This window comes from Dama dama, chromosome 5 (genome assembly GCF_033118175.1).
Source record: "Dama dama isolate Ldn47 chromosome 5, ASM3311817v1, whole genome shotgun sequence".
Classification (NCBI taxonomy): Eukaryota; Metazoa; Chordata; class Mammalia; order Artiodactyla; family Cervidae; genus Dama; species Dama dama.
In genome coordinates, this window is record NC_083685.1 from 32,441,459 (window position 1) to 32,453,674 (window position 12,216).

At 36.9% G+C, this 12,216-nt stretch overlaps 1 protein-coding gene across 14 annotated transcripts in view; it reads left to right on the top strand.

Annotated features, from left to right (window-relative positions):
* Positions 1 to 12,216, top strand: part of RAPGEF2 (Rap guanine nucleotide exchange factor 2) — a 258,399-nt gene that overhangs the window by 211,599 nt on the left and 34,584 nt on the right. For all 14 annotated transcript variants that reach the window (XM_061142269.1, XM_061142270.1, XM_061142274.1 and 11 more), the window contains 2 exons: positions 5,578 to 5,714; positions 6,315 to 6,473. In XM_061142269.1, coding sequence (XP_060998252.1) covers positions 5,578 to 5,714; positions 6,315 to 6,473 — 296 coding nt within the window. The remainder of the gene's footprint in view (positions 1 to 5,577; positions 5,715 to 6,314; positions 6,474 to 12,216) is intronic.

The following is a 12,216-nucleotide window of genomic DNA, read 5'->3' on the forward strand; positions in this document are numbered from 1 at the left end:
TTGAAAACATCTTTGAAAAAATTAATTTTACTCAGTCCATAGCTTCAAGAGGCCACCACTGATAAAACTTCCAAATAAAGCCCTTCCAACATGAGCTGTTTCTTAGCTTACTCTAGGACCAGAAAAAATTAAAAAGTCAAAGTCACCTTCCAAGCGTTATCACATCTGCTAGTCTTGTGAGCACTGTTCCTGCTAAGCTCGAGCCCCTCTCTGTGTGAACGTCCGTCAGGTGGCAGTTGGTAGAGCTGCTGTTTAAGTGACTGTTCCCCCTGTGGTTCCACAGCGAGGAGAGGCTAGAGGAAGAAGGGAGCAGAATGTCAAGTGAGCCCCACATGAGCCTAGGGGTTGGGGCTTTGAGTGCGCCTTAAGATTATGGGTCTAAGTGGCTTTGCATCGCTTTCCCCTTCCTCCAGGTTCCCTTGACCCAGCTTGGCCATCAGAACAAGAGTTGATTGTGTAATGATTGTTTAGTGTTTGACTTGGCCTTCCAGACCCTGCTTCTTCCTTAGATGCTGGGTGTGAGACCAGCTTCCTCTGAGAGCATCTCTGCCCTGCAGGTCTGGAGTCTATAACACCCTTGCCTGAGCCCCAGTGATCTGCTCTTCCATGCCCCCAGCTCTTTTGGGGGCCATTATGTATTTGAAAGAAATTCAAGGAACTGAGTCTAGTGGGATTAGATACAGGACAGCACGGCCATCGTTATATGTGAGTGGCTTGTTTCTTGTGTTTTGAAGAGAGCCAAACATTATGTATGAGGAGAATACCTTGTACCATTTAAGATCTGTACATATGCTAGGGAATTAAAGTTGGTAAACCAGGTATTCTAAAATACCACTCAAACCACTGATAGAAATTGCCATTTAGAGATGACTGTTATGTGGGGTGAGCACTCAGTCACTGGCTAATGTGACTGCACCTTGTATGGACTGAGAGTTTCCTAGGTCCTGGCAGCCCAGTGGAAATGAAGCATGGAGGCCCTGATCCTGCTGGCTCTGAGAAATAGAGTGGGTGTTGGGGTCGTAATCCCGGGGTGTGCACTGAACAGGGGGCTGTTGCAGGAATGAAGGACTGTCAGCGCCCTTTTGAAAGCTCAGACCTGGAAGAGAGGGAGGAGGAGCCAGCTCTGCGTGTACCTCCAGTGCAGAAGTGCCTCTGCAGTAACCGATTCTGGGTTACTGGGTTTCTGTTGGAGGATGTAGCTGCTTCTCACATGCCCATCCCTGTTCTTCCATACTTTATCCCACTTCCTCCTCAACCCACTACACTCTTTGGTCTAAAGGTGCTCGTAGTCACAAGTCTTCTGAGGCTTCTGCAGCATGAAGTCAAGTGGTCCTGTGTCATCCTTGAAGACTCAGGGTTTAGCTTCCTTGCATCTGATACCTCACATTCATCTGATTTCCACTGTCCAAAGTGTGTTTCACTCTCCTGTTCTCTTTGTCTTTGTGATTTCTCTCTTTTTTAAAAAAAATTTTATTAGCGTGTAGTCAACTTACAGTGTTGTGTTACTTTCAGGTGTGTGGAAAGTGAATCACTTATGCTTGCATCAGTAGTGTGTATATGTCAGTCCCAAACTCCTCATTTATCGCTTCCTCCCACACTTCCCCTTTGGTATCCACAAGTTTGAGTCTGAGATCCGACTTCGTTTTCATTGTCTCTTTATTGTGGCTTTAAAGAGAGAATGAAGTTGGAAGTAGTGTGTTTGGTTTGCCATCTTAAAAATTCTTGCTCATAGAGTTTATAAAAAATAGATTAAACATTGCTTATGAACAGATTGACGTGAAGGTTATCCTTGTTTGAATATGCTCATTTTAGTATAGTTATGGAAGAAAGTTATGATTAGTAAAATATATGAAGCATGTCATTCCTGGAAATTTAAGGCATTCATTTCATATCTGAGAAGTTTTCTGTCCTAGAATTTCTAGGAAGCAAGACCTATGCTGATTCCTACAAATGAATACCAAGCTAATTATTTTAAGGTGCTTGTTGATATAATCTCTGGATGAATTACTCGTAGTTGAATACCAATACACTTGTAAGCAGTGATGACTCAGATGCTTACTCCTATCAAATATATTTTTATTTAAAGTAGTAAATCTTGATAATTAAAGATAAGGCATAATGACATTGTTTGATCTACACAAGGTCTTCGAGGATCTTATATTCCGTCTCCTCCAAATACAGCCATGTGTGAGAACACTTTGGCTTGTTCGCCATTACTCTTGGTAAATCTAACTCATTCTCCAGTGTTTAGTTAAGGCAGACACCTTTCTTATGAACTACAGACATCTGTGTAACTGATGCTTTGTCTAAATGCCTCTCTGCCTAACCACCTTCCTCAACCCGAGGGATGGGGTGTGTTTGTGTTTTAAGTTTAGTCAAATCAAGCTGCTTATATTTAAATATGTTTTTTAAATTTCAGGAATGAAAAAATTTCCCCTTGGGGTCCCATAGATTCTTAGGTGTGCCTTTGTTTCAGTACTTTGAAGAAAGGCACATTATTCATGTTTGCTCTCCAGCTTGTAACTCTATAGGTACTCAATTGTTGAATACTTTTTTTTTTAAGATTTTGAGGACTTGACATATAAAGGTAGAAAACTACTTTGATCCCTTTCAAGGAACTCCTCTTTTTTTCCCCTCACTTGGCGTACCCCACACACGAATCCACAAGTTTTTTTTTTTTTTTAATCTTCATTATTTCTTATGTAAAATTAAACCAAAGCAATAAGATAAGGATTTTTCTGAGTTGACTAAAGTTTCTGGTGTCTATAAGTTGATTTTTGGCTTTTCTTTGTGTTATATTAAGTAGAAAAAAGTTTTTATTGAACGTCTAATATTTTTTACAAACAGGATTATTTCTTTCCTGATGAAGTAGGGTAGGTCACACTAATGTATTATTCAGAGTCTTGCAAGCCATTTAGAATAAAGTGATTCTGTTTCTCCATCCACAGAACTTCTCTCCATACCCTAGGAGCTATCTCATTACCTGTCCCGTGCTCTCAATCCTCAGCTATCATAACCCCTGTAACTCTGTATGTTTCCTGTGGCATCAGGGTTTATGTTGAGCTCCTGAATCAAATGCTTCTGTTTTACATTATTATGTTTTTTAAAGATGAGTGATATAAATTCTTCATTTTTAAAATTCTTATAATCCTCTGGTGTAATAAATAAATTATCACACAACTGGTGATATCATTATTGAATCCTTGAGAGTTTTAAAAGCCCTTGCATATTGTATGGTTAAGTATTTAATTTTTCAATTGAACTTGGAGAAAAATGTGTATTTACTATTATTATATCTTCTTTGTATTCTTTGTTATTTATCCTTATTATATGTGATACACAGATATTTTCTATCCCATTGTATTTTATTAATGTTAGTCGCTTACTCATATATCACAGACCGATTTCATGACCCATTAATGGAATAGGACACTGCTAAAAAATAAGACAAATGTCCATGCAAGCACTTCAAATCATTATTGCAAGTATTAGTGAGTATGCTTTATATGTTCATACTCATATTTGCCTACCATATGTGGTGGTATTTTAACTTTTATTATTGTCTAAACATGTTAAATTTAAAATATTTCTGATAATTAATTTCTGGTCTCATATTTTTCTTAAAATCATACATCTTTGTCCAAGGAAATTTAACTCCTACCAGGAGAGGGAAAAAAATAAAATGTATGTTATAGCTAGTATTTTAATAGCTGTATTTTAGCTATAATTTAGTATTAACTAGTATTTTACGCCTTATGGTGAGGAGTGGGGGATGGTAGCTAAAGAAAACAGAGAGTGGTAACAGCAATACTAACTGTGATGTGTCAGCCAGAGGACCGCGATTGGTTCATCTGCCTTTATGTTTCATATCAAAAACATATGCATTTGTAAAACAAGGAGTCCTGCCTCCTGTAGATAGTAGATGGGGTCATCTCTTACAGGGATATTCAAAACTGCCTCATAACTGCCCCCAGGTATATTTTATGACACAGCACAAGCACATCTGCTCATTCCAGGAGTAAAAGTTTCACTGAAGGAAACATACTCTTTCTGTAACTGATGCACCGTGATATTCTCGTTCCTTCTTTTTATAAAAGGCTGGTTGCAGCAGCCAGCTGATGTCCTGATACATCAGTCTGGGTCAGGTTGAGGAGCACTGTCTTGTTGGACAGAGTCCCTGGGTACCACTTACCACTGTTATTCTTCTGATTACCAAAGCCACCCCCATAAGGAAAAGTCTTACACAGCAGGGATGACGTAGGGTCTCCACTGAACAGACATTACCAAGCTAGACCAGAAAACACCACCTCGTCTGACCTTGTAGGAATGTAATGTTTTCATAAAATATATCTTTGTATTATTATACATTGCTTTTGCAATATCCAACAACATAAAGCTCGTCATTAAATCCTAACAGAAGGAATGTGCATAGAGACAATGTCATTATGTGAGCACAAGGAAAATAGAGGGAAATTTTCATTTAGCCAAAAGTTTGAACAATGCTGTGAATATAATATTGAATAATCATATTATATATAATAATATATAATAATGACAGTGATAGTGGTTCTCATTTGTTGAGTATTTACTCTGTGCTGAGGACTTTATCATCTGGATTGCATTTGATCCTCAGAACTGTCCAGTGAAGGTGGGTATTATATTACTCTTTTGCAAGTGAGAGAAACATGTCTAAAGGGAACGAATCAACTTTCCCAAAGTAATTCAGCCAGTAAGTGTCCACACGCTGGCACATGCCCTGTGCTCTTCATCATCACCTGTGAGGTCCAGCCTGAGCATGGAGGTAGACAGTCCTGAATCCTCTCACTGCCACCTTCTCCTTATGTGCCTTTGAGCCTCGATTTCCTCCTTGTGAAATGAAAAAGAAAGCACGCATCTCATAGAACCATGGTGAGGAGGAAGGAACTTAGAAAGGAGTTCCTAGTAAAAAGAATCTGCTTGTCCACAGCATTGCCACTGGGAAGACTGAGCAGACTTTGTCAGTCTATGAGATCCGAATTAGCACATCCATTTCATTTGCATTCATCACATAATGTGAGCATGTTAATTGATTCTGGGTTTGTCTGATTCACAGAAAATATTCCCTGCTTTCTAAATCCTGGAGTATCTTTAGAATGAGGGTGGTTGTTTCTGCCATCTGTTTTGGGCACCCAGTTGCCCAGAGGCACCAGAATGGACCTACTGACTTTCTGGAGAACTCCCAGTGCTCTGTTTCATTTCAGTTTATCACATTGTCCTGTAATAAACCTTAACAAGATCACAGCTCATTTTCAGTAGCAATCCCCCATTGAAGTTTATTGATCTCTTCATTACCATTGGGATTTGAATCACACTGAGTCCTGTTGCTCCTGAATCAACAAGGAAATGTTACCCTTTCCACAGTGACAGAATTGTTTGTATACCTGCAAGAAATTCAGTGTGCTAAAGGTATTTAAAGTAATTGTATTGTTCAACAGGCAGAATTGTAGGGCATTTAAAAAGAAAGGACCCAGAGCCTTCTTTCTGAATGCTTGTTTTTGAAATTAGTGTCATTTTCTTCACATACCTTCTACTTTTCAGAACAACTTCTGGAATTCATGCACCAGTTGCCTGCTTTTGCCAACATGACCATGTCAGTGAGGCGGGAGCTGTGTGCTGTGATGGTGTTCGCTGTGGTGGAAAGAGCTGGGACCATCGTCTTAAACGACGGTGAAGAGGTTAGGAAATATTTCTACCAATTAACAATGTCTCTGTGAGGCTCGCTCAATGCAGCAACGAACAAAAACTCTTTCTTCTTTAAAAACAATGGGCAACAATAAGTTTGCATTACTCGGAATTATGATACACTCATTGTTGTGTCAAAGTCTTTTCCAGATCCATTATTTTATTTTCTATTATTTGCAGTATTTAGATGATACTGATAGAGACATTTTGAGGTTTTAGCTTTTCAGATTTTGCAGTTTAAATGTTTATAATATAATGCCTCTTGTCAGAACAAAATGATGTTCTTATCAAGGCAATGGTGGTCATTTTATCTTGTTTACATGTGTTTTGGGGAACAGAGGAAATTTTTTCCCTTGTGGCATTTTAGAGAGAAATACCCAGTCATTAGGAGAGTGGAATGCCGTGCACCCCATGCAGGCATCTGGAAACCCTAGCTTTAGTTCTTGTTCTGTGAACTTGGCGAGTGGTCAGCTGTACTTGGGGTATTTTTCCCGCTTTAAAATAAAAGATCTAAATCATTTGTAGGGACCATTCCAGCATTTACAGCTTCATGATCATGATGTTATTTTCTGCTCTTTGTTTTTTGGAACTAGCTGGACTCGTGGTCAGTGATCCTGAATGGTTCTGTGGAAGTGACTTATCCAGATGGAAAAGCAGAAATACTGTGTATGGGAAATAGTTTCGGTGTCTCTCCCACCATGGACAAGGAGTACATGAAAGGAGTGATGAGGACAAAGGTGGATGACTGCCAGGTATAAATTGTCATTAAAAATGTATGTCTTATGCTTAACAAAGAACACTTACGTATGCAGTTGTGGTAAGATTTTTTTCGACCTGTATAAATAGGTCATCTTTTAGAATTATAAAGCTTTTAAAGTACAACTATGACTTTTAGTGTTATCATACTCCAGGAAATTAAAAATAAATCTCCCTTAAAGTTATTTGAACGCCACAAAACTAAGCATTCCATAAATGTGTACTATTAAAAAACAGGTGTTCTATAAATATGATATCTTAAAATTGCCATCAATAATAGATAGTCAACAGAAAATATGGAAGTGAAATGTCCGTCATGAACAGAAATTATATAGAGATTATAGTAAAGTTGCTGTGATACAGTTACATGGTGTTTTTATTTAAATACATGTGAGATAAGGAATTGATTTTAGAAGTCATGAAAATTAATCATAGTTGAATCAGTAAAAATACTTGCTAGTAAAGAAATGACTGTCAATGAAAAATACAATGTCACTATTGATATTATGTTAATATTCACTATTTAAAAGCATTTAATAAAAGACTAGAGAGTATATTGAGACCAAATGTCAAATATAATTTGATCAGTTTAACAGGTAACCTCTATATTAGTGCAAAATAAATTTAAGATGCTTTTATTATTGCATATTTATAATTCCATGTCTTAAAAACCAACCTTGAAAAATAAAATATTTTAATATAATAAACCAAAAAAGTTTACTTAAACTAATTAATGTTACATGCTCACTGTATTTATTAGTCTACAGTCTGAAATGCATCTTAAAATAGTTTATGCTAAAAGAACATCATTGAATTTTTATAGTGTCTGATAAATGTAAAGCAGTGTTCATTTAAATTTTCAATTTTAAGTGGTTTACTTACTAAAAAGAAAAATGACCATGGCTATAAATAAAATTGTCTTACCTAGAGAATAATTTTGCTAAATAATTCCTCCAGTGAGCACTATAGAGAACAAAAAAATGACTATAAATTCAGTGTGTTGAATATGTAATGCCAGAGGAGCATTCTAAATATAGCCAGCTTTCAATTATTTGGCGTATTAGAGGAAAACACAATGGTAGATAAATCTCAAAGTATTTGGCCTCAAAATCTCAAATTATTTCTTTTAAGAGGGGTCATATATGACATTTCAGCTTTAGAATTATATTCCGCCCCAAAAAAACAAAGCCAAACTGTGAGTCAAAATGAACAGAAAAATTGTTAAGGGTTTCTCTATCCTCCTCAGTCCTGCCCCCCACACCCCACCCCAGCCCTTCTACAAGTCACTACACGCTTGAGTCAGTCTCTGTCCTTAAAGTGCAAGTGAAAGTTATTCCTGAGAATCCAGCTACTATGCTATCACCTTGTAATTGGCCAACCCCTTTTATTAGAAATTTTGCAATTGTGGAACTGAAATGATACAGGAGGCATAGAAATGTTTCAGAATAATTGATAAAAAAATATTATATGAGTTAATATTACAGAGTATTTAACTAATGTCAGATGTACTAGGTAACATTGAATATTTATCTGGGAGTTTAGGGAAAAGAAAAGAGGAGGTATTACAGAGTATTTAACTAATGTCAGATGTACTAGGTAACATTGAATATTTATCTGGGAGTTTAGGGAAAAGAAAAGAGGAGGTGGGTATTAGGAGGAGAGTTCATCTATTTGCTGGATAAGGAATCAACAGGAAACCCAGAGTGATAGTCCGTAAAGTAGACGCCAGGAGAAAACTCTGAATGAGAACGAAAACTCTGATTAAGATAATATTAGGCTCCTGTATCTCCTGATATGAGACTCCAGATGTGCAGAGAGGGTCACGGGTGCAGTGTCTGCTAGAGAAAAGTCTTTTCTTACTCTATAGGCCACTCTGCATGCTGTAAAAGGAACATGAAATAAATCGGGTTCAAGAGTCATCCTTGTGCTTCCACCCATTCCTCTCAGACCCTAACTTCCCTCTCTCTTTATTAGAAATAGGCTTGGAGAAAATTTTTAGATATTTTAATGCTTATTTGGGATAGCATTTTTACTGTATTTTTGTTAAAATGTCATGTATTTTTCAGAGAGTACCCATGTCACATCCTCCTCTTGTTGGGGAAAGTCAACAGTGAGCATCACATTTTTACCCATAAAATGACCTCCACAAGAGTGTCATTCTACTGAACACACTGTAGATAATCAATATTGATTGAATGAAATGAACAAAGCTGGTGTTCGTTCTAAGAGGAAGCAACCTTACCAGGTTGACCCTCATTTGCTGGCCTCTCAGTGGGTTCCAAAAATACATGTTGGGTAGTGTGGTTAAAGTGGAGCCCACGATCAGCCTGAGGACGTGGTGTGAGTGGATTCAGTTGGACATTTCTTTCTTTTTATTATTATTATTGGAGAGTAATTGCTTTACAGTGTTGTTTCTGCTGTTAAACAGTATGAATCAGCTATAATATATATATATCCCCTGACTCTTGAGGTTCCCCCCACCCCAATCCAACCCCTAGGTCATCATAGAGCACTAAAACCATACTTCAAATGATGTTTATCCCTGCCTGTTTGGGTCCTGTGATGCCCCCAACACTGAACACTGTGCCCCATTCTGCTCCCTTCTCTGTGTTTCTTTTCCCAGTCTTGTCCCCTTTTGGGTTTGTAAGACAAAGGCAGGGCCAGGCATAGACGTTTTTGGTACCAGGTGACGGCTCTGGTTTTCCGTTCCCCATCCAAATTGTTTTTTTCACCCTCTACCTGTCCCTCTTTTCCTTTCCTGCTCTTCCACTTTCTGTCTCCTCGTCCCCTCTCCCCCACCTAAGTCTTGGGCTTGCCAGAGACACCCAGGCATGCCTTAACCCTGCACTGCACCCTTCAGCAGATAGGGGACACTTGAATGTCTATGTGAACAGTTAGGCACAGGGTACCAGTTTAAATAGAGCTCACCTCTTAAGGGAAATGTGTGAGACTCAGCTCTTCCTGAGACTGAGAGAGCTGTTGGTTGAAGTTTAACTTTACTTCATGTTGTCATTTTCAATATGTTTACTAAATGAAAGCTGTGAGGTCATGTGCCCAAAAGAAACTTACCCTGTGACATAAACTGTTTTTGCCCTTTTATAAGAGAAAGCTTAGTTGAGTTTTTATTTCATATCAGAGTGGCAAGATCATACAGGGTGAACAGCTGTCTTAAAGTATAAAACCTGTCTAAAACAATTATGTGTTCCGTCACTCAGTCATGTCTGACTCTTTGCAACCCCATGGACTGCAGCATGCCAGGCCTCCCTGTCCATCACCAACTACCAGAGTTTACTCAAACTCATGTCCATTGAGTTGGTGATGCCATCCAACCATCTCATCCTCTGTTGTCCCCTTCTCCTCCCGCCTTCAATCTTTCCCAGCATCAGGGTCTTTTCCAATGAGTCAGTTCTTTGCATCAGTTGGCCACAATATTGGAATTTCAGCTTCAGCATCAGGCCTTCCAATGAATATTCAGGACTGATTTCCTTTAGGATGAACTGGTTGGATCTCCTTGCAGTCCAGGGGACTCTCAAGAGTCTTTTCCAACACCACAGTTCAAAAGCATCAATTCTTTGGTGCTCAGCTTTCTTTATACTCTAACTCTCACATCCATGCATGACTACTGGAAAAACCATAGCTTTGACTAGATGCAGCTTGGTCCAGTTCAGTCACTTAGTCTTGTCCAACTCCTTGTGACCCCATGGACTGCAGCACACCAGTCCTCCCTGTCCATCACCAACTCCCGGAGTTTACTCAAACTCACGTCCATTGAGACGATGATCTTTGTTGGCAACTCACAAATTTTCAACTGGCTTTATCATACCTATTTTTTCTTTTAATTTAATGTTATATCTAAAAATTTCTTAAAGCAAAAATAAATTTGCTAATTAAATAATTAGTGTTTTCATCTAAAGTGTATTTTTTTTGCAATGTCAGTGCTGTGTGGCCATATTGGAAATTCAATTTGGGATTCCTTTTTTTTTTTTTTTTTTTTCATTTTTGGATGCTATTTCAGTTTGCTGCAAAAGAAATGCCAAAAATGTCTGTCTAGACGCTAAGAATTTCAAATCAAATTTATTCTAATTTCTTTAAGTCCTTAGTCAAGAGGATTAATTTTAGTACATTTCAAAATGCATTTTCTTTTTATCTCTCTACTTGTTTTAACTCAAGGATATATTTCTTTTTTTAGGAGATAAACAATATAATTATGTTCTCTAAAAATGATATAAGAAAGAACACCTAAAATTATTTGGAGACTCTGGGAACAACTTGCTGCCCTGTAAAAAGAAAAAAATTAAGAATATTTTTGAGGCAAGAACCACATATTTCAAACATTCGCAAACCTGCAGTCAGTGTTAAAGATACGAGTTTGGAGGTAGTTTCTGGCATTAAAAAAAATGTACTTAGCTATCCATAATTACAACAAGAGCCTGTGCTTTTTGAATTTTAACTTTTTTATTCTAAACTAATAAAAAATTAGTGATATTATATCAACCAACTCAGTGGAAGAAGCAGTGTCGTAGTATGCTATTTCTTCCATGTGCACTGCTGCTGCTACTTTTGTAAAAAAGCTTTAATATGCAGAAAACATGCAAAATACAGAAAAGTATATTAAACAATGAAAATTGCTTGTTATTTGCATTGCTCAGAAATAATAATCATTCTCCTTTGTGATTGGTACCCTTTATCATCTTTTTTTCATTTAAAAATAATAATTCTTTAAAAGTAATAATTGATTTTGTTATATTCCACAATTTTTATATGCATGTATATAACTTTAAATTAGCAAGCACATACTTATGTGATATTGGGAGGCTAGCATGACGTGGTATGGCTGTCTCCTCATCTGTGCAGTGGGGATAATAGCACCTTCATGGTATCCCATAAATGCCATGGGAGGTTGAGGATAAAGTGAGAAAGTTCCTGCCAGGCAGCCACAATGTAATAATGATGATGTCATCATCACCATTAAAATCATTGTTAAAATATTTGGTTTAAAATTTTTTAAAAAATGATGTAATATCAAGAATATTGAGTTAAAAGTTTAGATGTTGTTTAAAAACATGATTTTAGATGGCTGTAGCATCTTTAATCTGCCATATGCTATAATTTAGCCATTCCCTCTCTTTTAATCTTTTCATGTTAAAGGAGAAAAGAAATGTTCATTCTTCCTTCATTCCTAAATGGTTTTTTTGCAATTTTAAATATATATATTTTATTGAAGTATATTTGACTTACCCTAAAAATGATTTCTAAAATAAGAATAAATTATTCAAAATTCAGAGAAGACAAAAGTTTTAATTTAAAAATATATTCTTGCCTCCTCAATGGCTCCTGGTTACTTTGTGTAATAAGTGACTTCTGGAATTCATTCTTCTCTTTCTTTAAAACTACTAAGAAAAAAAAAAAACTACTAAGAAATATAATTAAATGGATTGCCCTGAGTCCTGATTTTTTTATCTTTGAGGTCATGGAGGAGTAATTGCTTGATGTGCACATTTTTGTTAACTTCTTCTTTAAGAGCAAGGATTAACCTTAATATCAGTTATGAGGAATAATGATTTGAGCTTAAAAAGTATGTGGCTTCCTTTGTAGATCTTTTTGAACAGACTTTCTAAGCTGATTTCTTTTATAATATAATCACACATTTATAGTATCTGCTGCATGGATATCTTTGAATTTCGATATCATTTATTAACATTATCTTTAAAAAATTGTTGCTCTCTAAATCTTTTCAAA